Source organism: Etheostoma cragini, chromosome 20 (assembly GCF_013103735.1).
Source record: "Etheostoma cragini isolate CJK2018 chromosome 20, CSU_Ecrag_1.0, whole genome shotgun sequence".
Lineage (NCBI taxonomy): Eukaryota > Metazoa > Chordata > Actinopteri > Perciformes > Percidae > Etheostoma > Etheostoma cragini.
This window is the reverse complement of record NC_048426.1, coordinates 8,765,125-8,789,885: the sequence shown is the minus strand read 5'-3', so window position 1 is coordinate 8,789,885 and position 24,761 is coordinate 8,765,125. Positions and strand designations below refer to the sequence as shown.

Here is a 24,761-nt window from a genome sequence, read left to right as displayed (position 1 = left end):
TGGTTAAAAAAAACAAGGCAACTGATCTCAGCTGGGATTCTGTCTATAATGAAGTCCAATGGAATTTTGTGAGTGACCCCGAACTTTTGACCGGTAGTGTGTATATATATATATATATATATATAAATATGTTCTGTAAATGGTCTGTCTATCTGTCAGTTTGGTGTTGAATAGGTAGTTCCTAATGTGTGGGAACACAATATATCAGGATTTAGGAGAAAGTTGATATACTGTAGGAGAGGGCTCATGACTTAAAAGGTTACCTCCAAAGTGCTTTTTGGCATCCAGTGGACCAAGGTGCTATTGGAAGGGTCGGGGATGTCTTGACACAGCTTCTGTTTAACCCTACAAGGGTATTTGTTAGGATAAAGATTACAGAATGAAAAGAAGAAAAAAAAACATTTCATAATGTGCAAAGAAGGTAAAACAGTAAAAATAGGACACTAAACTTTGAGCAGACAGTAGTAGTAGCTGTTTATGTGTCATTTAGCGCGTGGATTCATCGGTGCAACACCGATATCTTACATCTTATTCTGTGCCAGGCAAGCCATCAGCACCAGCACCAGGAAAGTCAGAATAAGAGGAAGTATGGCATACATCACTATCCAGATTTCCTCAGAGCCTTCAAACACACACACACACACACACACACACACACACACACACACACACACACACACACACACACACACAAAGTTAGGTTTAAGAAATAGCAATATATGGATTTGTGTGAGTGTGTGTGTGTCCATCATTACCTATGTGCACATTAGCGATGGGCCCAGCTGCTCCGGCTCCAGCATCAGTGCTGGCCTTCATGAAGATGTCGTAGTTACCAGGTGACAGATTCTCCAGAGAGTAACGGAGAGTGTGGCCAGGCACTGTTACTCCTTAATAAACAAGAAACGGTACAACATGGACACAATTTTCATGAGGTGATGAATAATGAAGATGGAAACAAAGAAAAAAATACAAATTACTACATTTAATGAGTAGTTGAAGTAAAATAAAATGATGAAAATAATATCTATAAGATCTCTGTAAATGTTCCTTCTGCCTTCACAAGGATGGGTTTAAAAACATTTGCTTAATAATTTGTAATTGATTTCTGTTTCTGGGGTTGTTTTTGTGACAAAATATTGTATCTTTTTGTACATTTGAAGGCGAGAATTGACTATTAGATCAGGAAAATGGGAGAGGTTTTATTTTATGATTAAGGTAAGGTTTATGTATTGAATGCCGCCCATTCCAATACAGATCAATCAAGGATGATATCTGTAAACTCATCTGCAAGGAGAAAGGAATCAAACTACAAATTTGTTCTCACAAAACTACAATTCAAGTGTCAAGGAATATGGATGACCGACAGACTAAAAAGGGTTTTCCATGTTGAATATTGGATTTTTAAACAATTGCAACTCCATTACGTGAAATCAAACACGACTCTCCTCCTCCTAAAAGACTTCTCACTTTCACCCATACAAAGCGCTAAAATGATGTGTTTAGCTTTTAAAATCTGAAAAAATTTCCTGGGGGGAGAAATTGTCAGATCTTATTTTGTTCTTCAGCTTCCCAGGCCTGAGTGAAGGAGGAGACCATTCTGGGAAGCTTGGAAATGTTCTGATGCAGCACAACGGCCATCAAACGTCCTCACCGTCCCAGAGATTCCCACAGCAATCCCCACCCTGTGTATATGAAATATAGGGTGTGGTTTTAGCTACTGGCTAATGTTAGCTTGCTGGCTCACTAGCTAACTGGTCAGCTACCAATACAGATCGAATCAAGAAGAGCGTAATTATGTTGGGGGAAATTCAGCTATTTTATTAGAGTGATAGAAATAAATGTTACTAAACGTAACTGAATAAACTTGATTGTAGTCTAACCAGCGATGGTGTTTAAGAATTAAGACTACAACTCCCATAATCCCATGCAATTTAACCAACATCATCAAAAGTCTGTATTTACAAGCCATTGTTTTGGTTGAGAGACCCCTAGCAGCAGAAGGTTACATGTTGTACATTTATATCTGTGTGTTTCACTCACTCCTGGCTGGTTGGTTTACTGTTGTGTAGTAGATGGTGTAATTGCGGATGAAACCATGAAGCAGCTCCACAGGTACAGGACTCCATATCAGCTCCACTCTGCTGCCAGATATCTGCTGCACCACCACTTTAGGACCAGCTGAGGGTGCTATATTAGAGCAATGAGGGTGATGAAGATCAACCACAGGACATGGTGGGAGACAGAGGCTAGATCGCCCTTTGTATTTCACAACAACTGATCTCAAGGAGATCTAATTTTCTCTGTCAAAAATGTGTATTGTGTGAAATAAATGTGTCCCAGTGTATTGTTTTCTTACAAACAAGGTCTAGATCACCGTCATGACTTTGTCTGCATACCAGCAGAGGTGTAAATCAACCAAATTGAAATGAAAACAGCAGCTGGATTTGATTTCCACCATGTTATGCTTGTTTTTGTTTTCTGCATCTGTCGTCAGATTAGACTTTCAGCAGATTTTGTTTATCAAATCCTAGTATTAATGACTGAGACAACCCCATTGGAAGTAAGACAGATGTTTGGCAGAAATAGAGTCACCTCATTCTCATCTAATCACACAAAATCCAACATGAAGTCCTCAGCTTTTATTTTGGAGTAACAAGGTCCAATCGATCGATCCATTTAGAATGGACTGCCATTCATCAAGTCTACGTATAAAGAACTTCAAGCTGCTGCACAGGAGACGAAGACATTGTCCTGTTCTGGAAAATACAAGGACCCAGAGAAAATAGTATAGGACACTGATACTAAGTCCTATTTACTTCTTATTGACAAAGAAAAGACTAAGAAACAACAATACATTGATGATAATACAAACAAGTATAACCCTTATTTCTCTGTGTAACAGACGTCCATTTTTGTCCAAAAATTATGAATTGCTCTGGGTGACGTGTTACTTCATCATGATTAAAATGGGCACCTCTCGTTTATTTGATTTTCACTACCATTCTGCTGCTGGGAATATGATCAAATGTGTTCATCAGCGGCAACACATAACCAAAAATGTTCTCCTGCTTGAATGTTTGCCGAAAACTACAGTCACCAGCTTTTTTAGGAAAACACAGAGTAATTGAAGAGAAGAATAATCTGTGACCTGTGTATCCGACATTTACCTACCTACACCTTCAGTGGGTATGTCCTGGTCTGAATCTATTTTGACAGCTCGGCATGAGACAACACATGCTGTAGCATGTAGATTACATACCTCCTTGGCGTGTATACATGTGAACCGTTGTGTTCCGCCCTGCCCCTCGTTGACCATACAGCGCTCTGACAGAAACAGAATAACGCTCCAATCGCTTTATTCCCTCTAAAAGATGAAAGTGAAAATTTGTATTAGTAAGTCTTCTTTTTGAATTCCAAAAAAATGTGTCTCACGACTATGTGCATCATAATTTCTAAATTGGCAGATAATATTTTACACATTAAGATGTGTGCGTTGTTGGATTACCTGTGATGACAAGTGCTGTACAGGAACTATTCAGCCTTTCCCAGTGTAGGATGCCACTGTTTCTCTCTTTGAAAGCAAACCACTCCACCACAAAGCCGCTCGTTGACCAATTAACTGGAGCTGTCCAGCGAACATCCAAGCCACTGTCACCCAGTGGCTTTGCAGCCATTGACCTCGGGGCTGGTGGCTCTGAAGAGAGAGAAGGGACAAGTTTGTAGGCAAGGGATTTGTACAGTAAAAACAAATGCCTAATAAGAGAAGTTGAGTATTCTGATTTCAGTATTACTTCAAAATTATTCATCCACCCAGTATTGGTCCTTGAAGACTTAAAAAATCAATGCAAAAGAGCACGGAAACTTGAACAACACTTCCCTCAAACATTAATGTCATAATCCATGGAGGAATTTAAGCGAGACCCTACCTGTCTCAGAAGCTCCCCGGAGCCATATTCGGGCTTCTGGCGAGGTCCCTGCGGAGTTGGAAGCCTTCAAAGCACAGGACCACCGTCCAGCAGGCAAGAGTAGGCTACAGGATGTATTCATGTGGTGCAAATCTTTGCAGCTTCCATAATCAATTAGGACCTGAGCGCTTTCTGTTTGACAACTCACATTGAAGAAGAGGACTCTGCCATTGGATAGATAATGAGGCAAGGGCTGAAAACCATAGAAACAGAAAGGGAGGAGTTAAAGTGAGCTGCTGTGAGAGAGATGTCTAAATTAGAATATCCCCTTATGTAAGATCGTATGAAATTAAATTCTCTCTTTCTCCAGCTATCTCAGTTTATTTTTCAGTTCAATTTGAATCAGACTATAACATGATACATTTATAATTTCAGAGAGACATAAAAACAAATATTGGATAGTCATTGAGCTGATGGTGATTAAAAACTACTCAGATTCAAAACTTATTAAACCAATAAAACTCTAAAGCTCAAAGATATAATAAGAGTTACTCATCCTCATGACGCAAATACACTCACGCACACACGTATGCACGCACACACACACCTTCCAGAGCAGTGTGATGAACCTCCAACCATTTTCGTCTGTCGTCTGTTTCACTCGCCTCCAGAAGGCTGGTGCTGCAGATGGAGCTGGTAAATGGAAGGAGGGAGGACATATTTAAAAGATAATTTGAGGGAGATACAGCAGAATGTGTTAAGTGAATACAATAACAAAGGGGGGTGGAATGTATGCTTTTGCCAGCAGTAAAAAACAGAAAAATATTCTGCCTTCTACAAGGTAAAGACATTTTAGTGAATGTGTTACCAATTCCTCTAGAGCCACCAGCAGGTCAAATTATTTTACTTTTCCAGGGATGATCTCATGCTGACTTTTAACTCAAAGCACCACTATGTGTAAGTTTAGCCTCTTAGAGCTGCAAGCATTACTGTAGACTGTTGTTAAAACACCCCAGGCTTTCCCTGAAAATTATCCCTGCATCTAACCGTCATAGCCAGCACTTGTTTCAGTATTAAGTAAGAGTAAAGTGATTGAGAGTTTCAACAAACACCAAGAACAAGTTGGTCAACTCTGTTTCCTCTCACCGTCCTCTCCTGTCCTTCCCTGGCAGGCATTGCTCCACGGGCTCCAGGGACTCTCTGGGCCCATGTAGCGGTGACGAAGCCTGACAGTGTATAAAGTGTCAGGCCTGAAGAGACAAACCAAGAAGCTGTTGTTTCTCACATCAACAGTTTCCACCTGAGCATTGAACTGTATAGGATAAACAAATAGGATGAGGATTAACTCATAGGTGCTACATGAAGCATTTCAATAATAATACTAATAATTAATATTAATAATACATTTCTACAGTGTATTTATTAACCAAGCAAGAAAGCTAGGCAGCTTTTTGCGTTTGTTTAAATTTAGACATCTGTTTTTAAAATTACAAAACATTAAAAGGGCCAGTGAGGACTGAGAAAACAGGATGTGATGGGATGTAACTATATTCTTGATGTGGGATGTTTTGATATGTTGTGATACACAGTGTGTGGTTTTGTGTTTGGGCGTAATTGGGAGTGGCAGACCTCTCCCTGTGCTGTGAATTCCATTTGCGATTTCAGGTCTCCATCTTTGATTTCAAAGGGAGCCAAAGGAAAGTCAGACACGATGTAGCTCCAGGTTACAGCCAGACACCGAGGTCTCCCACTGACTGACTGGCTGCTCTTCAACGTCACTGGAGACAACATTACTGAGAAAGACAGGGAGAGAAGATTGAGAAAGAAGTAATAGAGGAATAATAAGAATGTGAGTAGGGGAAGCCTCACCTTGAGTCCGACCAGACTGACACCGAGGATGTGACGTTATGTTCTGGTTATGACCGTGTGCTGTGACGGTGATGCAAAAGCAGAAAATCGCGGTTGCGCCGTCCAACTTCGCCGTGCAGCTGGTGTCAGACGTAGTGCATGTGAACGTGTGTTGTTTTTTGTTTCTGTGCACCACCAAATACACATAAACAGAGAAAAATACATGCAAAAATGTAAAAAAAAAGCAGACAAAACACACACCAGGTATAAAACCACAAGGACCAAAAAAAAGCCATACTCTGTCACGCCTGTTTCAGATGAGTGTTCACATTTCATATTTGCATGGGCTGCCACACACCCAATTGTAATCCCATCACAAAACTGTTCTACTGTTATTTCATGCTGTGCAGACATATCTGTTATCTCATCTACTTTTGAAAGGTTATGTCACAACTAATTTTGTGCACAAATAAAGAACAGAATATAATATTACCTAACCAACCCAACGCTTGAGAGGTGGAAAATGTGGGACTTTTATCATCTAAATTCATCAAACCCACTGCTGATGACTCACACGAATGGGAGATTCAAAGTTGATTACAAAGTCAAAGCATGCAAAATTATTATCTACCAAAAATGCTGGCACAAACTTGCAAAGATGCAAAAACACAACGGTTTCCTATAAATGAAGGGGGATATGGCTCATCCAGTTTGACCGCTTAATTTAAAATCTTTCATAAACACTGATAAACAGTTCAAGATTTACGTTTACTTATTGTTATTCTACAGCACAGGATTCCAACATAAAAATGCAAACTATAGCCTTTTCTTCCAAAAAAAAATGTTTTTTGGGGAAGTACGAAGGATGAGATGAGGACTCTTACAGCCTGATGAAAGAAGCTGCTCTGTAGCCTGGAACACACAATGGCTAGCGAGCAGTATGTTAAAATGAAAACTGCATGTTCTCTTGAGATAAAATAACTTTCATCACAATATATTTTGAAAGAAACCATCCCAAGTGCAGAAAAGGTTAGGTGTTTAGGGTAGAATATTACCAAGCATTAAGAAGAAATATGTAAAAAGGCACAGCCTTTCAAGTGTAAAATGACTGAGCATATGATATCAGATATCAAAGGTAGACCTACATCTAAGACACTATCAGACTGTCTGTTTCCTGATTACCAACCACACAGTTACTATGCTTCTTTCAGCTCTCCAGAAAGTTCTTAACTTCACAGGCTGCAGACATGTACAATGGAAGCTGTTTTCAAGTTGGATAGTACAATCATAACAAGAGTAAATAAAAACGGTTTGTCCCCCTCTCTGGGAACTGTATCCTCTAATGTGTAAACTTAACAATAATTGATTAAAAGGCATCTACTGTTTTTTTTTTTTTTTTCTACCTGTGTATTTTCCTATGTTTCTGTGTCTAGGTGACTGATGATGGGAACAACAATCTATGAAACTGGCCCAGTATTATGCAAGATCGCTGCAGTCTGCAGCACAAAATCAAGCTACAATGTAAGTTAATAGGGCAATTGTCCAGTTTGTATTTAAGTGGACAAAAATAACTTGTTTTGCCATTGACAGACTCAGATTAATTAATTAATTAAGTGTCTGACAACATTTTGGAAAGGATTTCTGAGGAGGTCAGCCCTCTGTTAAAGAGAAAGATCCTTTTTTTCAAATGAAATTGCATTTTGTAAAGCTAAAGCTCCATGTAAATAAAAAGTATTTTTAGCAATATAAAATACATCTCATTCAAAGTCGACAGACACAAAATAAAGCTATGAAAAGCCGCAACAATCATAACTTTAGTTTTGGTTTCGATATACATGTGAAAATATGTTGGCTCTATACACGCTAAAAGTATTGTTTTTTTAAATGGAGTCTGGTAGGTTTAGCGCTAACAAACTCAGAGCTGTTTCTGGCTAAACAGAAAGGTCTTAATGACGTTTTAAAAATGCCTGTCTTTGTGATCCTTTCCATGATGTTGTCGGACACATAGAATAATAATCTAAGCCTTTCAGGTGCAAAATAAAGCACTTTAGTGGACTAAATTGACGATGCACAATTGCCCCACAGGGGTACATTGCCACCTGGGCTGTGGCTGCCAGATACAGCGTTCATGCTTAATACTGAACCAACTTTAAAGAGGTATTTGGTGTTTTAAGCCCCCAACATAGGGTTAAGATTAGGGTTAGGTGCCTTGAAGTCAACAACCTTGGGGGCTTTAAACGCAATTGAGTCTTTTAGGGCAACATGATGAAACTTTTCCCGCATTGGTGCCACAGTGTGGAAGCATAATTATCCCATTACGTCTCATTGGAACTACAAATCCTCTATCCAATCTAGCCAACTTGCATAGTGCCGTTATAGCCGGTAGAGAGCCGCAAAGTGAATGCAGAAATGCTGCACCCTGTTATGAGTTGCCTAACCACTGAAACGGTTTTGGAAACATTATTTTAAGGTAGAAAAAGTAACATAATTTTGCTTTAAAGATTGTTGTCACCCACACACAAAAAGATAGGAAAATGGATCCAGGTTGAAAAAAAACAGTAGTTACCCTTTGTTAGACAAACTCCTACGAAATGATTGGTTGCACAAATTTTAAACACATTAAGGGACTTCATAAGGGATGGCAGGTGACAAATTAAAGGATAAGGTTTGTATTATTCTATATTGTTTTTATAATCAACAAGTATTGTTTGTGTAGCCAAAGCCTGATACATCTTATTGCTATGTGATATAATGCTCCATTGTTGTCCAACTACTACAACTGGATTTGATTTTGTTTCATTCCACACAGCTCTGAGGTTGGAGCTTGGAACCCGGGAAAGACATCAAACCAGTTGACAGCGTTCCAAGAACAAGTCAGAAAAACAATATTTATCCATTATATTTAACCTCTAGCCAGGTTAGCAATACCAGTTAATAACAATGCATTATGTGGTATTTTGCACATACAAACACTCTAGCAACATGTAAACAGATTGAAGATGGACATGACTGTGTGTCTGACTGATTTACTGAGACACAAATAAGACAGAAGTGCTGATAAACACTTTGTCCCTACATCTGTCACTACTGTTGATGCTCAGCCAGCATCAGCCATGCAGACAGCCATGTTGTCTTCCCAAAGGGAATGCACCATAAATACTCACCAGAACACCATAATGTGTATTCATCTGCAGTGGAAAATAGTCCGAATGACTCCGGGTTGAGTAACATTTGCTAAACCCTACAGCACCCAGCTGTTTTAGACAATTACTGAGCCTTTTGCAAACTTGAAACTATTTGTGACATGTCTTTAAAATTTGTACGTCATCAGTAGAGACAAATGAGCTTTTGGCCACAGATACAGCAGAGAAGTCCAAAAATAATGAGTGAAGGACACAATAAGGTTTTGGGCTATTTGCGCAATTTGTTACCAATATGGAAATTAAAGAACAACACCAGCCTTGTCCTTCAAAGAAAATTAACAAAATAATTGTGTGGAGAAACAAAAAAGATGCAAATGCTTCTATACAGGGCACAATGGCAAACTGAATGGGGGATGAGTATGAAAATGATCATATGCTATGGCCTTCACAGACACCTTATCCCGGTTGAAGACCTACTAAAGGGTTTGACAACATCTCTAGCTCCAAAAACCATAAAAATACTATTATATCTTTGAAGAATAGTGTTCATCCCTAAGAGTACCAAATACTTGGAGAATATGTGACATGGAACACTAAAGCTGTTATGGAGGTTTTTGGTGGCCTTACAAGACACTTTACATTGTTTTTCCCTTTAATTTGTCACCCATCTGTGAATGTATCTGAATATCATTCAGGTTGAAGTAAAACACTATTGTTACTTAATCACAATCAAACATTGACTATATGAATAAAAAGGCATTTTTTTCAGTATGAAAAAGATTGGGAAATTTTTCTTGGACAACAGTATCTGCTGTTTAAAGAATTCAACATAACGCATAAATGCATACTGTACACACATGCAGTGTATTAGATCAATCTGCATGGAATATGCATGGAGTAAAATACTGTGTCCACAGTTTCAAAGACTTTCACAGACTTAACATATTAAAGAAATGTTTTTCCTCACGCTATCATCAAATGAACTTGCAGAGTGTAGTCTGTCGTTGGGGTGTTGCCAGCTTTCCAGCGGCAGGTGACGTTATCTCGATGCTGGAACACACAGCCAATAAGCTGAGGGAGTCGGGGGTCAGCATTGGAGGAGTTAAAAGGGCAGCCTGGAGGCAAGGCTGAAGATGGAGAGAGGCTGGAGTTAACAGCATGGAGAGGCAGATACAGAAAATCCTCAATGATGTAGGAGATTTTGGTTTGTCATAAAGTTTTTAGTATATTTTATTAAATGCACAAGCAGTGGTTTGGAAAAACAGCATCAAGCAGAGCTTGCTTTTAGGAAATGAAAGAAATTGGAGGTAGATTTAATGAACGAAAAAAAGAGGAACGTGGGATAGATAAGCTGTTAGTGAATCTCTTCCACGAGCCAACTGTTGCCAAACATCAGCACTTAAATCTGCCTTGACAAACTTATTGAAACAAACAGTAAAATGATAATTATCTCAGTCCAATTCAACCATTAACGGCAGAACCAATCAGTGTCTGGCGAGGAGCCACAGACAGCTTGGTTTAGGTGTGTGTGTGACGGCCGCGACCGATAATTCAAAACAACCTTGGCGGATGTAGTGGGCGGATGGTTCATCCAATCACCTGCCCTTTTTTTTTTTAAGTGCCTTGCCATTTTCACATAATTCATCTTACGTCAAATATTTATGAATGTGCTTCAGTTGCTATTTGGCCTGAGGTTAAAACAGAAGCTCAGACAAGACTGTACAGGAAGTTTGCCTCAATCTAACTTTCACAACTGGCTCAGCGTGCACCTGGGTACAGTATGTGTGGGGGTGATCAACATGATCATACTATGTCTCACATACCGGTAGATTAATACGTAACTACATACTATTTAATACAGATGTTGGCACCATTTTTTGTTGGAGAAACATTTCCAGTTTAGTTGAGGTAACTTTAGTGTCACAATGCAGAGTTTCATTTATTCATGGTGGTCAATCTTCACTATTATTTACCAATGTCATATTGTTTTTGATGAGTTGCTAATTTTGCCTCACAATATTTCACTGTCTCTTTGAACCGGCGCTTATTAGTTTTGTTTGGGACGATAACTGATAACTGTCAAGTTTCTGTTTACCAGACTTCCTGACGCATTGTCTGTCAGAACCAAATACACAAGTAGACAATAAGTACCAGACCTATTGATACATTGTAGCTGTCAAACCAGTAAAGTCACACTAGGATTTGTTTTGGTAATAACGAACTTCCTGCTTGGTGACATGATCTAATTTACATGGCAAATCATCATCGCTCTCTAATCAGGATTTTTATTCTCTAACCATGACACTCAAACAAATATCAGCATGCCATGACACTGGGTCTAACTAAATCAGTCTACTCTGGATTTAAAAAAGGAAAGGATGTTACCCAGGGTGAGTCCGACCCCCAGCAGGCAGGTCCACACCACAGCCGAGCTCCGCTCCATGACACCAACAGGTCTCTCCTGGCAGTGCCGACTGGCTCACTCCCTTTCCCCCATCACACTACGAGTCACACTGAACAGCTAAACAAAAAGAAAAACATAGTAAAACAACTTTCACTACATTTTTCAATTGCCACATAGAAAATGTGTCAAACAATATGAAAAGCAGTTTAAAGTTGGTGTGTTGGGTTTGAAGCTGGAAATGTCTAGGGTTCTTTAATCAAAATAAAGACAGAAGGTCAGGTCCGACTTTTTTACCATTGACACTGTGTCAACCTTACCTGGGTGCAAAATCTACTTTTTGGTCCACCAGGCAAATGACTAGTGAATGTTCAACTTCTGTCACTCAATAGGCCATACCATTGTTTTTTTTTTAGCTGATGAGTGGAGCAGATTTCCACAGACACTTCCTTATTTTGTTAAAATTTGGCTGTTGGAAGGTGCTAATTTTGTACCCTGCCTGCTATAAGAGCTCAGTCATGTAGTTGGTGCTACAGAGGAACAGGTATATTATCAGGTACACCTGTTAAATCTAAATTAAAAGCTCTGCAAAAACACACACCTTTGTACAGAATATAACTCAGATTGCGATGACACTGAGTGAGAGGTGTTGCCTTATTTTGGTGCTGTTGGTTGGGATGGCATTGTACTGAACGGCATGTTAACACTTCAATTTAAGTCCCCCTATTTATAAGTTATAAGCAATATTTAAAGAGAGTTGAATCCAGACCTCTTTGACCCAGTGTCCACTAAACTAAACACAAGCTTTACAAATATGTATCCTATATTTATAATTTCACAAGTAGAAATACAAAACAATCACAGCAGAATGACCCCTTCATTATATCATTGCATTGGTATTAAAATATATTAAAAATATTTTAATGTTGCAGCTGGTCGAGATGACGTTTACATTATTTTATAAAATCTTTAAATCGTAAGAAACTAAAGTAACTGAGTTATGGGTTACTTTTCACCACTGACTGTCTGCAGGACAGATGGTTTAAACTGCATTAGACTGGCACGCTGTGTCCAATAAACTGACTGCTCTGTATATGTCCATTTCAACTTATAATAATTACAGTTGGGGCAACACGTTTCCAGTTTTTGCAATAAATCAATATAGTTCAGTCTTCAAAATGTCAGAAATGGTGAACATGCCCTTTACATGCTCCTTGATTCCAAGATATAGTCAAACGTCTCTCAACCAGCAGTCCATAAACAATTATATTTCATTTGCACGGATGTAAAACAGAAAAGAAAAACAAGTCTTCACCTTTTAGAAGCTTGAACCAGCCAACCTTTGCTTTGAAATTGCTTAAAAAATAATAATCGCTATACCCGAATAAACGGCATTTAACTTGAATACCTTTATTTTAAAGTATAGCTATAACATAAATTATCTAAGCTATTAAGATCTTTTAAGTGAAACTATTCACCTTCTTTGCATTCTCGCTGAAGAGTTGCGAACGTGAGACTTTTAAGGTGTTAAAAGACACGCGAGACAAATGAAACCCATGACTTGGAATGGTTTGAGCCGAAATCTCGTCCACTTACCACTGTGACTTCGGACAGCACGCGCGTCTCACCGAGTCCATCAGCAGCGATTGTGCAAGAGCAACAGCCTGTCAGCTTGTAGTAAAGAATCTGTTCCGCCCCGTTGTTTGTCAGTGCCGGTGCCAAAACTGGGGTTCGGGGTCCCCTGGACGAGCGTGGAAATCAAATGACGACTTAAATTCCATGATTATTTAATCCACAAGATATTGAAAGAAGTAAACAATGAGAATATAATCTGTAAAAAAAGGAAGTAGGTTGCACTTTCTCTACTTTCAATGCTGGGTTGCACTGTAGACACAGTTTAGACAAAATCTCAAATGAGACTCACTCATTGATAAACCTTATCTGGATTTAGGCTCATTTTACCAAAACCATCATCATTTATGTTATGGTTCATCTCGCCTATCAAAATGCAGCCTATTAATTATTTCAGCATTTCTCTGCAGAGCTGACTCATTGCCTCTCTGCCTGAAACAATAAGAACAATTGAGAAGTGAAAGATATGTGCTGCAGGATGTCTCAAAGCAATTTTAACTGCGGTTTGTTTCATTTTTCATGATCTATGATTTCCTGCAATTAGGCAGGTTTTCTTTTTAATAATTTTGTAATAGCACTGCACATTGGATATTAAAATGCATTATACAATACACGGATGAATGTGTGTGTGTGTGTGTGTGTGTGTGTGTGTGTGTGTGTGTGTAATGCATTCATTGTGGCACTTAACACATTTTTGATTGATGTCCCAAAAGCAGTGCTAGTCCAACCCGTTCAGCTTTATCTTTAATTGATGCAGAACTAGAGATTGTAGTTTTTCAGTGAATCCATGCAGGCTGCAGCTTTATTGTTCTCCCCATCTTTTTTGTGTAAATGAGCAAATAAGAGGACTTTGTCACAATTTTAGAACATATTTATCACAATAAGGTAAAGGAGAACCATTAATACTTCTCAGGGGATTTGACCTAATCCATCGTAGTTTGAGCTACATTTGCGAGGCAGAGGTAAACACAGCTGTTGTATCCGAGGCGATGGGCTAGCAGACCGGGCAGCCAGGCTAACAATGTAAGGGTTGTATCCCTCAAACAGAGCCTTCCTCTCTTTGGGACCGGACAGCTCATGAAGTCTTGGGCTGGCTACGTAGTTCCTCGCTGCTCTGGACACGGGCCAGCCCACAGAGCGCTCTCCTTCAAACTTGGGGTGGTCGAACTTAGGGGCTGAGGAGATAAAAGCAATCATGTCAAATGCTATTTTTAAAATGCCACAGTAAATCACAATTTTATCAGATTGGATGAAGCAAAAACAGACTTACTAGCAAGTAGCTCTATGTGTGCGGAGGCTTTGCAAGGTATGTGGGTCATGGGTACAGGTTTAGGTTTGGGGCCAGAACCCTCTAGTAACACTCTTCTTTTTGGTTGGGCAAGCTGGCAAATTCGGGAAGTGGCGACTGCTGTCCGCGTCCCTCTGCTCAACTACAATCATGTTTTAGGCCATGGATAACATTATATTATATTAAACACACACAAAAAGCATCAGTATCAGATATGAGCTCTGAGACATGAAACTAAATCAAATGGGTAAATTAAAACAACACATTTTCAGTAGAATTTCTCCCTCTGCTGACTCATGTCGTTCAGCAATATAGATAACAGCAAATCATAAATTATGACTTTTTTGACTTATACAGTACTATTAGAACAAGGTAATTTCCCCTGTGTGGGATCACTAAGGTCTATCTTATCCTATTGTATATACTTGGACTTATACTGTTTACACCATGTGTTAATGCTCAAGACATAGGGATTATCCTTTAATTTAAAGTTGCATTTTTTGTTTTTAAGGCATATAGACGTCTGAAAACTAAAGCTTTTAAGATGTATTTATTGGTTGAAGTCCCATACACTTCCATTACGCATGGTAAAATTTAACTTTTCCGATGCACCTGCCCCAAAAAAGAAGTGTGCAAAAGAGTTTTTTAGAAAAGATGTATTTAATGCCAATTTACCTGAAAACAAGCTTACAGACAACAAAACAGCTGTTATATACAAAACCTAAGCACCAATAAAAAACACACTAAGACAGACTCAAAGACACCCTAACTGACTGGCATTACTAACACAGTTGGTTGTGCAGCCACCTCGTGATCTACACTCAGCAGTTTCTCAGGAAATGAGTTGTATGTTACTCACAGGAGCAAGTAGTAGGTGGTCCTGCTGCCAGCCAACTGCAGGGTTTCGCGGTTGAGCCAGACTACACAGCCGATTGGAGGGGACTGCCTTGAGAGCCCATTCACTCACCTTCCACACAGGAGAAATTCTGGGAAAGGCCAAAAAGTTGGGTGGAGGAAATTATATAAATGACAACAAAACTAGAGCCAGATGGAGATGAGTTTTGGCAGATCTAAAAAGGATCCCTGTGATATTTTCTTGTCAAAAACTTAAGGCCTAACAAACATGCTGAGTGTTCTCTTCTTTTCTTTCTTTTCTTAATTCAGGGTGATTTAAATACTTTTGCCAGCTAGCATGTTTGCCAGCTGCATTGCTGTGTTTTTTGGCACTTTTAGATCAGTGGAGTAGTGTTAAATCATTGACAGGAATGTGTAAGATTGCAGATGTACAAGAACAAACCTGCTCATAAATAGCACTATTAGTGGTCGAAATTCCACAAGGGTTCTTCTAATGAGCTTTCTTTTTTTTGGCTTGTGGATGTCAACAGAGTCACATTATACTCACTGCAGTATAGTATATATATTCATGTTTTATATATATATATACACTGTATATATATATGTTTTCAAATTTAATGCCTATCTATAATGGGAAAGCTGACAGACTTTTATTGTGAAAAAAACTGTCTGTTGAAATGGATGTAATACTAATACTAAACGAAAAGGTAAACATGGAGGAAGTTTTAAGTTAAAGGCAAAACAAACAAAAAACGTGTAGTTATGTAGTCATTTGTAGCATTATGCATTTGTAATGAAAGAACACATTATATTTACGTGACTTGTGTGTAGAACTTTCTACTTCTACATAGCTCCAACCAGCGAGGGGTTAACTCTGCAGAGACATTTTTGCACAGCATCAAAAAAAGCAGCAAAGGGCAGGTTTGTAAGTAGAAGAAAACAGGAGAGAAACAGTGAGAGATGTACCAGTTTTGGTGGTGGATCCAGTCTTCTCTGGTGGCAGCTGATCCAGCCAGTAAACAGAATGACTAAAGATAAAAATAGGCCTGATCAGAGAAAGTTGGAGACATAGAGAGACAGAGGGGTTCAGTAAGGCCTACCGGTCTGGATATCTGAGTCGGTTGGGTTTGGGCTGAGAGAGCATCTGCACCCGTGTTGCCATGGAAACAGTTGATCTGGGAAACAGAGTTAATTGCTGCTAATAATTAACTATCACATCATCACCTATACTTTCACCAACAACAAACATTTTGATACATATAGTGTGGGCTGTGCAATAAAAAAATCAATGCAGCTGGCTTAGGCTATGTCTACAATTGTAAAATGTGTGGTTTATTATGTCAGAGCATTAGAATATGATGATAGTCTGTCATTTCAGTATATAAGCTCCCATCAAAGCTTTACCTAGTTTTCAGAATGGGCCTATAGTAGGCCGGGACGTCTTGTCCAGCATTCATATTTTACATTTACATATTACATATTTAAGTGTGCGAGAAGTACTATTATTCAAAGCAGAACATTTGTTTAGTGACATATCTTCTTAAGATTATTTTTGGGGCTTTTTTGGCTGTTATTTGAAGTAATAGCTGGAGAGGAAAGGTGGGACAGGGAAAGGGGACAACTTGCAGCTAAGGGCCGCGGGTGGGACTCGAACCTGGGTCATTGAGGTAAGGACTGAGCCGTAGTAAATACTTTTGTCTTTGACTTAGACATATCTTTGACCATAAATAAATAAAATTCTAAACACAAGGTAGTTTCGACCAGGCTCTAAAAATTAGCAGATTTTTTATTCTTTATGCCGATCTGAATTAAAAGTTTGGGTTTTGGACTAGACAAAACAAGCTATTTAAACATGTTACCAACAAGTTCCTTTAACTACTTCCTGTCATTTTACATACAACTTAAAAACAAAACAATGGATTGATTTACAGTTAATAATCATAATGCTAACCTTACAAAAACAGATTATTGTTTACATTAAACTTATAAATGTTAATTCTTTCTGTTATCTCAAAGCTACAATGTTTACCTGTAAAGTCCCTCGCGGTGACACCAACACCTGCTGGTTGCTAGGGGATCAGATGACACTGGTGGGGTACAGTCTACCAAAGATCGTCTACGGACAGGGCGAGGCAAGATGGCCAACTCTGCCTCCCTGAAGTGCAGGCAGGTATTTGCCACTTAATCACTTAACTTAAATAATATAGTCATTCATTCAACCTTTGCATACAGGGCAATGCATCAGAACAAATCAAAACTGTAGACAAATGTTACATAAATCTTACAAAAGCGCAATTACCAGGCAAGGAGAGATGATAAGGTAGGGCATTAAATGAGTAATACATATGCGATCGTATGATTTGTAACACAACAGATGGCCTTATTAACCTTCATGACATTTTCACTGTTTACCACTAGTTTAATTCGGATTTGATATTTTGCTTTTATTCTAAAGCAATTTGTTTAGAAAAAGTGCCATTTCAGGTAGAGTTAAAGGTGGACGCATTTCGAAAAGGTTTTCCTTCATCCATCAAATTGCATTCTAAATTTAACTCCTAATTGTGTTAAAATTGGAAATAATGAAATAAACCAAAGGTAGTTTCCATCAATCACAACTTATAAATTAATAAATAATATCCTTCTGTGTATAATAAACAAGTTTTGACTAGTTGTTTGTTATTACATTATATTTTTCATTTTAGGCCCTACAAGAAAGCTGGATGAGATGGACATGTTTAAGCTAAAGAGATACACTTCAGCTGCCTTGCCTCTGCAGTTAAAAGTGAAGCACATTTAACTAACCTCATCTTTACTACAGTATAGGAAAAAATAACACACACAAAGAATCTAAAATATTCAATTTAAGCATAACAATCTATTTATATGACCTGCATTATGAAGCCCAATATATTTTTAAAAATTCCTGTTTCACGAACATTCATTTGAAATGTACAGACCGAGACAACAGAACAACAAACGCACAGGATATTTAAAAACAGACACCTTTATTCTCAACAGACATTTCAAATCGTAAAAAAACAGCAAAGTAAATATTCTACCAACGCTCCTTTAAAAGTCATAATCACAAAGCCACAAGCTTTCAATATAATACTGCAGTAATTCTCTAAACTAGTATTGCAGGGTCTGCTACTGTGTAAAGTTAGCAAGCTATGTCTGCCGGACATTATACTGTGGCTTTGTATTGTTCAAACATAACATGAACTCGGGAGAACACTGCAGGGTATGCAGTTACATAACATTCACAGGCCAGTTAAATATTTATTGTTTGGTTGATATTTTAACTAAAACGTAAAGGATGTTAACAGTGTTGTTTCAATTACAGCACTTTTATAACAGCATTTTCTACTGCCAACATCTAGTTTAAAACCCCACGGCCATATGCATATCTTTGTTTGATTTTCATTTGTCACTTAAAAATGTCAAATTTACTTTAAAATACTTGCTGTATTGGCTAAAAAAAAAAAAAAACTAGATGATTGGCGTAGACCTAGAGAAAACATGTGTGTAAAAGAGACAAATCTCCATGCATTATTCTGTAGTCTCAAGATATGAGTTTGTCTTCTCTTTTTTATCTTCCTATCTAAATGGACTCAGCTACCAACATTTATATCAATGATTGAGGATTTCCATAGTATTAAAATAAGGTGATTTCAGTGATAATACCAGTTCACAGGCAAATATTCATGGGGCACTGAGCTCTCTTATTAAGCTGCCAGTGTAGTTACTGGAGTTATGGTAAATGGAAAAGATAGCACCAAACAGTCCAATCTCTTGTGGGCAGTGCAGGTAGGATGACGATGAAAGGACATGTAGGAAATTAGGAAGGTAATACGTAAATATATTGTATTCAGTAGCACAGGGAGAAAGAGTATGCGAGTGCATCGGTGTCAGAGTGTCTGCACTATGACAGGATACAGTAGGGACATATGCTCAGCTCCTCTGATAGGCAGCTTGTGTGTAGTGTAGTAGTGGATGACCTCAGGTATGGTGGAGAAGGGAGGGCTGTTCTCCCCGAGCACGTAACGCCCATCTGCAGACTGAGTGAACTTCATGTGCATGAAGCCCTTACAGCTCCTGACAGAGAAAGAAGGAGAGAGTAATCTTTGCTTGTTTTAAGATATTTATGGAAAGAACATAAAAAAAGCGGAATTGTGAGACTGTTTCAAACACACACATCACATCAAGACAAAAATGCCCTGGTATTCTGCCAAGAAATGATCCAATGAGTGAGTAACCCCATCTGGAAGAAAACTGTCACATTCTGTTTCTGAAAACAATTAGGGCAAGGCTCAATTACTGGGAATACGATGCAGGGAAATGATGTAGGTTGGTACCATAAATTAGTATAAACTGTCTTTATCACTGAAACCCACCAGAGGTGTGTACTACAAAGAAAGATTTGGGGTAAGTACGGTAACTTCAGGGTTAGCCCTAGGCTTTTCCGTCTTACGTCGCTGGTTTCAGTTTTACCGGGATAAATCACCATGGTAACTTGTGCTTAACAGCTAACCTGCTCTGGAGAAGGTACTGTTTGAGTTAACAGGTCAACCCGCCTATTGACCAATCAATTCTCTTTGAAAAAAAACATCACCATTCATAGAAGACCCTGAGATTGTGAGAGGGGAAGGCAGAGAGACATATATATTAAACAGGTGGTCATAGTACCAGATGATTAGCTTTGTACCGGAGCAAGTGTCAATCGCTATAGAAGCTGTTGGATACACTTGAAAGCTCCAGAAAAAGCTAAGTAAGTGGACCTATCATTTAGAATATTGTTTCCCCAAGGTTGACAAGGCTTTTCCACGCTAATGTTTTGAATTGACTGAACAAAACTGCATGGTCTTTCATTAATAAAGCATTATCTGAGATAAAAGGATGTGCAATTTATGATTTTCTAAAACAATTTTTACAAACTGTTAATATACAAAGAATATGATTTTAATTGTAGTCTATTTCAATGTATGTTGCATTTTTTTAATCAGATGTATCTGCTCTATCAGCAGCAAACTCTCCTCCCTGCTCCAGATTGTTTTCATTTTAACCAATTTGGTGTAATTTCATTAATATTTATATCATTGGTAGCCTGTTGTTAACAGCTACTGAGGACTGAAGATGTGATTAGCTATGCAGTTTATTACATGCATGCTCAGATTGATGCATTTGTCTTATTCCTCACTTTATGCTAAGATTATAGCTGCTACATTGGCTCTTTAGAGGATTCTTAAGTGTAAATATCAGAATTTTATTAAATGTGGACCCTGGACTAAAAATGAATCCATAAAGAATAATAATAAAAGGTAATTTGAAAATGGTGAACAATAAAACAATTGCCCCAGGTCTCAAGTCTGAGAAGAAGCTCTTGACAGATCAAGACACAGTTAATAACAAAAACAGTAGAATTCCCTTTTAAGAGAGTGCAATGATGTTTGCATGTTTCAATTTAAGACAGTATGAGGAGGACTTTATTTTGGATCCAGTACATCTTACAATAAAGCACACAGAGAAAGTGGTTAAAAAAAACCTGCTACAACTGACACAGAGATGGGACAAGCCCAGCAGGTGCAGTACATAACTCTTAAAAAACAAAGCAAATGTGGGACAATAATGATTTAGTGTGTACCTGAGTGAGAGCGAGTAGTTGTTCCGGCAGGTCTGGCTGTTCCTAACCAGGTAGGAGCTCTCCTTGCACAGAGTTAGTAGACTCTCTGCCTCTGAGCGGCTCAGGGCTCCATGGTACCACCTGCAGGGGACCAGGACAAAACATGTCAACAGAGTTTTACTTAAATCCATGTGGTAACTCATGGACTGTCATTTCCTGTACTTTAATTTAATTCAATATCATGATATTCTTGACCAAATACCTCAATGTTGATATTGTGACAATATTGTATGGCTGGCTATTGCTGCTTTAACAAAATGTTATTTACACAATGAGATTTTTGATAAATAGTCTCAAGAAATTATTTAATGACTTAGTGGGTAAAAGTAAATTATACAACTGCTAGAACAGTATGCTAAGTTCAGAAAATTACATCGCTTTACTGTGATGCAGCCTGTAAAACCAGGTAAAGATAACACTTACCAATATATCCAAAATCTGAGGACGATATCTAGTCTCATATCACAATATTGATACAACATTGATGTATTGCCCAACCCTATCTGTTAGCCTTGGATGTCAATGCTCTAATGAAAAGGTATGGAATATTTTTTGGGTGTTTACCCAGGGGACAAAACACACTAATCTGGGCGCCAGGTAAGCTCAGTTGGTAGAGTGGGCGCCCATATATAGAGGTTTACTCCTTGACGCAGCGGCCCGGGTTTGACTCCGACCTGTGGCCCTTTGCTATATGTCATTCCCCCCTCTCTCTCCCCTTTCATTTCTTCAACTGTCCTGTCAATAAAGGCCTGAAATTCCCCCCCCCCCCCCCAAAAAAAAATACACAACATTTTTGTGATGTATTCTTATTATGAGCAACAGAATCTGATTCATCAAGTCAGACAGCAACGTGAAATTGAAAGTTGTTCTGCAAGGATGGTGATTAGGGCTATACAATAAAGTAAGAAAACATTTATAACACTGGCACCATCTTTTAACATTGTAGATCCACTCACACTTGTCTCTCCAGTGGAATTAATGGATCCACTCTCTCTCCAAGGCGAGGAAGAGTGTCACCAGCCAGACGGAGTGTAGTGGAGTTACTTATGGTAGATGTAGTGCCAGTCTTGGTGAGCCTGTTCTGCTCCGTCTGGCCACGCGAGCGCTCCCTTTCTGCCCCTTCAAACTGAACTATGGTCAGACAGAAAGATCCAGTAGGTTAGTTTAAAAACAAAACAAACAAAACAACACACATTTAAGACAGATTGTAAATGTTTAGGTTGGATTGCCAATTTACCTGCTAGAGCTTTAGAGATGTTGTCCTTCTTCCACTCCCAGGGCTGATCGTATTCATCAGCCGGCCTCTCATCATCCTGAGGCAGTCTGCTCTCCCTGCTCTCGATCTGGCCAAGTCCCCCCTCAACCCCCTGAATTATTTGTTGTGCTGCTGGAGCAGCTCGGTGGTGGTAGCGAATCCTTTCCTCGTATGGATTATCGTATAACTGTCCGCCATCTCCACTCCCAGACCTGTTAGTCATTATGCTGTGCTGCAGCTCTGCACAGTCAACAGAGCAGGCAAACTGAGTGACTGTGTTGATCAACATGAAAACTGAAAATATTAAGCAAAAAAACTTATCGAACTAATATAACAAACCTGAGATAATTCGCTGGGCCTCAAATGGCTCCATGTAGCTGCAGCAATCTGTAGGTGCAGATTTGGGTTCCCAGTTTGGTCTGCCTATTGGGTTTGGACGGACATCAAATGGATCAGAGTAGTCTGTGTCAGCGTCCAACGCTGCTGGGGCAGAGGGAACCACCTTGGTAGGGACAGAGAGAAACAAAGAGCATATCACGGATGCGTGAACTGGAAATATAGCTTTGTGTATATCTAGAAAACCAATGATGGAGGGAATAGGAGTGAAATGCCAAAGAAAATTAAGCAGAACACAAATAAAACAGTCCTTACAGGTTCCTCTTGGACAGTCACAGGACTCAGGGGGACTTTACAGCAACCAAACTCCTGAGAGTCCACTTTAATAAGTCTATGCTTTGGAGACAACACTTTCACCTGGAACACAACGCATGTAAACAACTTGTTCAGGAATCACCTTTCTCAATGTCAACGGATGTCAAGGTCAAAAAAGATCTAGGAGAATAGATACATATGTTTATCTAACAAGACACTGCACCTGCATTCAATTAAAAAAAAAACAACATTAATCATGTAGATGACTGTAAAAACATGCATGTCATACCTCCACACCATTAGGCAGCACTGAACCAAATTCAGGGAAAGAGGGAAGGCTCACTGTGGCACTACAGGGGCTGAAACCACCATTCTGATGCTCCTTATCAGAGTGTTGATACGGGTCCTCAAAATCTAGTTCCTTCTGAGCTCTGTAGGCCCTTAAAATCTCACTCTCACTGTAATCTGGCCTCGGGGGCTGTGGAGGGTCCCGCCTGGTGCCAAGGTTTAGGTAGTCCTTTAGCCACTTTGCCATGGATCTGGGAATGAAGTGGCAACAGTTTACAATAATTTAAGACATATTTCCCATTGGGGGATCAGTACAATCGTATACAAGCCAAACATCAGCTTAACAAATGTAATTTGTTTTGTACATTATAAATTGGACACCTGACTTGTTTTTTTACATTAACTATAATGACAAATTAGCACAAGGCGTCAGGTCTTGCATCAGGGCCATACAAGACATACTCGCTAACTTAATTGCTAATTGAGGTATGTGGACCAATAAAGTTGCTATCGTTAGCTAGGTATGTAAGCTACAACAATTAACGCAATAGCCAAATGTAACCTTGAGTTGGGCCTTAAATGGAGAAAACAATGAGGGTTTTCTTTACTTACTTTACTTAGCTACATGAACTTGGCTGCAGTTGTTAAGTTATCTAAATCCCCGAAAAATTGATCATGTTCTGAGAAACAAAAAGGGGTTGGCATCAATCAACAGGTCCAGCGAAAATAACATGTCCAGCATCGCAGGGTTAACAGTGACAAAGTGAAGCACAGACAGTGGGCTTTGACAACAAAGCTTGCTAAATCCAGCTTGCTAAATCAGCAAATCACAGCAACCACTGACAATAGCTAACGTTAGTTAGCGTCGGGGGTAAATTAGGGGGTTAAATCAATCCCTTATTGATAACAATAGATTAAGGACAGCATTTCTGTAAAAACTATCAACACAAAGCTAAAAGTAGGTAGAAAAATACTGCTGTTGTGTTTTGTATAATGAAAGAGTAACGTTAAAGGGTTAAAGTAATGTGAGTCTTACAATTGTTGGTCACCGCTCTGTAAATATGCCAAAGCTAAGTTAGCTGAAAAGCTGCTAAGCTAGCTAGCTAACTAAATGGAGACGTTACTTTCTTCTTACGCTCACCCTCTTTCTTTGCATTGACGGCTTGGCGTTCCCGTCGTGTCTTTCTGTTTTACATCCGGCGTTTTGTTTTTAACGTTTTCAGCGACTAAAAATAAAACATTGTTATCCGTAAAATCCGTCCTGCTTCTGAGCCAAGCAGGTCAGTCAGCTAATGCTAGCTGGACCAGACGAGACCGTGAGCAGACCTGTGCAGACACAACACTCAGACTGGCACGGCGGACTGGTTAAAGGGGAATAGTTGTGAGATATTTTTAGTTGGTCGACATTAAACCAAATACAATCATTTGTCTCACATATGGAGTTCTAATGTGGACAATACTTTTGAAGAATGAAAATCATGTTTTTTTTGTCTTTTTGTGGTAATAGCTGGAATATATTTCTTAAATCAAATGCAACGTTTTAACTCTTTAAGATATTTTAAGCAGCAATACTTAGCATATGAATATTGTATTTAAACTTAACTAGAAGTGTGTTAAGGAAAAGAGAAGAAAAAGAGATTTATTTTATTTTAATATCAATGACAGAAAAGCTCTAAGTTGTAGGAAATCCTCTGACAACAGGAAGACAATGTGGTTAAATGGTAATGTAAAAATGATGAATGCAAAATTTGAACATCAGCTACTTGCCAACAAAGCAAACTCATTGTGCTGATGAGGACTGTATAATATGAGCGA

General features: G+C 38.8%; 3 protein-coding genes across 3 annotated transcripts in view; all 3 read right to left on the bottom strand.

Annotated features, from left to right (window-relative positions):
* The window catches only part of LOC117936155 (interleukin-6 receptor subunit beta), a 14,403-nt gene extending 1,415 nt beyond the window's left edge, over positions 1 to 12,988 (bottom strand). Inside the window, exons 1-14 of the mRNA XM_034858978.1 lie at positions 12,894 to 12,988; positions 11,282 to 11,417; positions 9,864 to 10,023; positions 5,775 to 5,938; positions 5,535 to 5,698; positions 5,052 to 5,217; positions 4,513 to 4,598; positions 3,927 to 4,158; positions 3,506 to 3,694; positions 3,260 to 3,364; positions 2,041 to 2,187; positions 756 to 887; positions 526 to 622; positions 264 to 345 (exon numbers count right to left, since the gene is read on the bottom strand). Coding sequence (XP_034714869.1) covers positions 264 to 345; positions 526 to 622; positions 756 to 887; positions 2,041 to 2,187; positions 3,260 to 3,364; positions 3,506 to 3,694; positions 3,927 to 4,158; positions 4,513 to 4,598; positions 5,052 to 5,217; positions 5,535 to 5,698; positions 5,775 to 5,938; positions 9,864 to 10,023; positions 11,282 to 11,339 — 1,782 coding nt within the window. The 5' untranslated portion in view covers positions 11,340 to 11,417; positions 12,894 to 12,988. The remainder of the gene's footprint in view (positions 1 to 263; positions 346 to 525; positions 623 to 755; positions 888 to 2,040; positions 2,188 to 3,259; positions 3,365 to 3,505; positions 3,695 to 3,926; positions 4,159 to 4,512; positions 4,599 to 5,051; positions 5,218 to 5,534; positions 5,699 to 5,774; positions 5,939 to 9,863; positions 10,024 to 11,281; positions 11,418 to 12,893) is intronic.
* Positions 12,989 to 13,784: 796 nt separating this feature from the next.
* Positions 13,785 to 16,240, bottom strand: theg (theg spermatid protein). Its single transcript, XM_034858982.1, has 6 exons — positions 16,173 to 16,240; positions 16,039 to 16,100; positions 15,889 to 15,946; positions 15,077 to 15,203; positions 14,200 to 14,359; positions 13,785 to 14,104 (listed from the first exon to the last, which is right to left on the bottom strand). The coding sequence occupies exons 1-6, from the start codon at positions 16,232 to 16,234 to the stop codon at positions 13,839 to 13,841; spliced, it is 735 nt and encodes a 244-aa protein (XP_034714873.1). The 5' UTR covers positions 16,235 to 16,240; the 3' UTR covers positions 13,785 to 13,838.
* A 1,820-nt stretch (positions 16,241 to 18,060) lies between these two features.
* shda (Src homology 2 domain containing transforming protein D, a) lies at positions 18,061 to 24,337 on the bottom strand. Its single transcript, XM_034858980.1, has 8 exons — positions 24,088 to 24,337; positions 22,948 to 23,197; positions 22,659 to 22,760; positions 22,347 to 22,509; positions 21,990 to 22,247; positions 21,709 to 21,883; positions 20,714 to 20,833; positions 18,061 to 19,167 (listed from the first exon to the last, which is right to left on the bottom strand). Exons 2-8 carry the CDS (start codon positions 23,191 to 23,193, stop codon positions 18,981 to 18,983), a joined length of 1,251 nt encoding a protein of 416 aa, XP_034714871.1. The 5' UTR covers positions 23,194 to 23,197; positions 24,088 to 24,337; the 3' UTR covers positions 18,061 to 18,980.
* Between the last annotated feature and the right edge of the window lie 424 nt (positions 24,338 to 24,761).

What these genes read in the sequence shown, in the direction of transcription:
- theg (XM_034858982.1), bottom strand. Translation starts at nt 16,234, where the DNA reads ATGGCAACACGGGTGCAGATGCTCTCTCAGCCCAAACCCAACCGACTC. An exon ending in ACCACCTACTACTTGCTCCT is followed by an intron (nt 14,360 to 15,076) that starts GTGAGTAACATA and finishes ACATGATTGTAG; the next exon opens with TTGAGCAGAGGGACGCGGAC. An exon ending in ACACATAGAGCTACTTGCTA is followed by an intron (nt 14,105 to 14,199) that starts GTAAGTCTGTTT and finishes TTATCTCCTCAG; the next exon opens with CCCCTAAGTTCGACCACCCC.
- shda (XM_034858980.1), bottom strand. Translation starts at nt 23,193, where the DNA reads ATGGCAAAGTGGCTAAAGGACTACCTAAACCTTGGCACCAGGCGGGAC. An exon ending in TGCTGCCTAATGGTGTGGAG is followed by an intron (nt 22,761 to 22,947) that starts GTATGACATGCA and finishes GTTGTGTTCCAG; the next exon opens with GTGAAAGTGTTGTCTCCAAA. An exon ending in GGCCCAGCGAATTATCTCAG is followed by an intron (nt 22,248 to 22,346) that starts GTTTGTTATATT and finishes TTGACTGTGCAG; the next exon opens with AGCTGCAGCACAGCATAATG.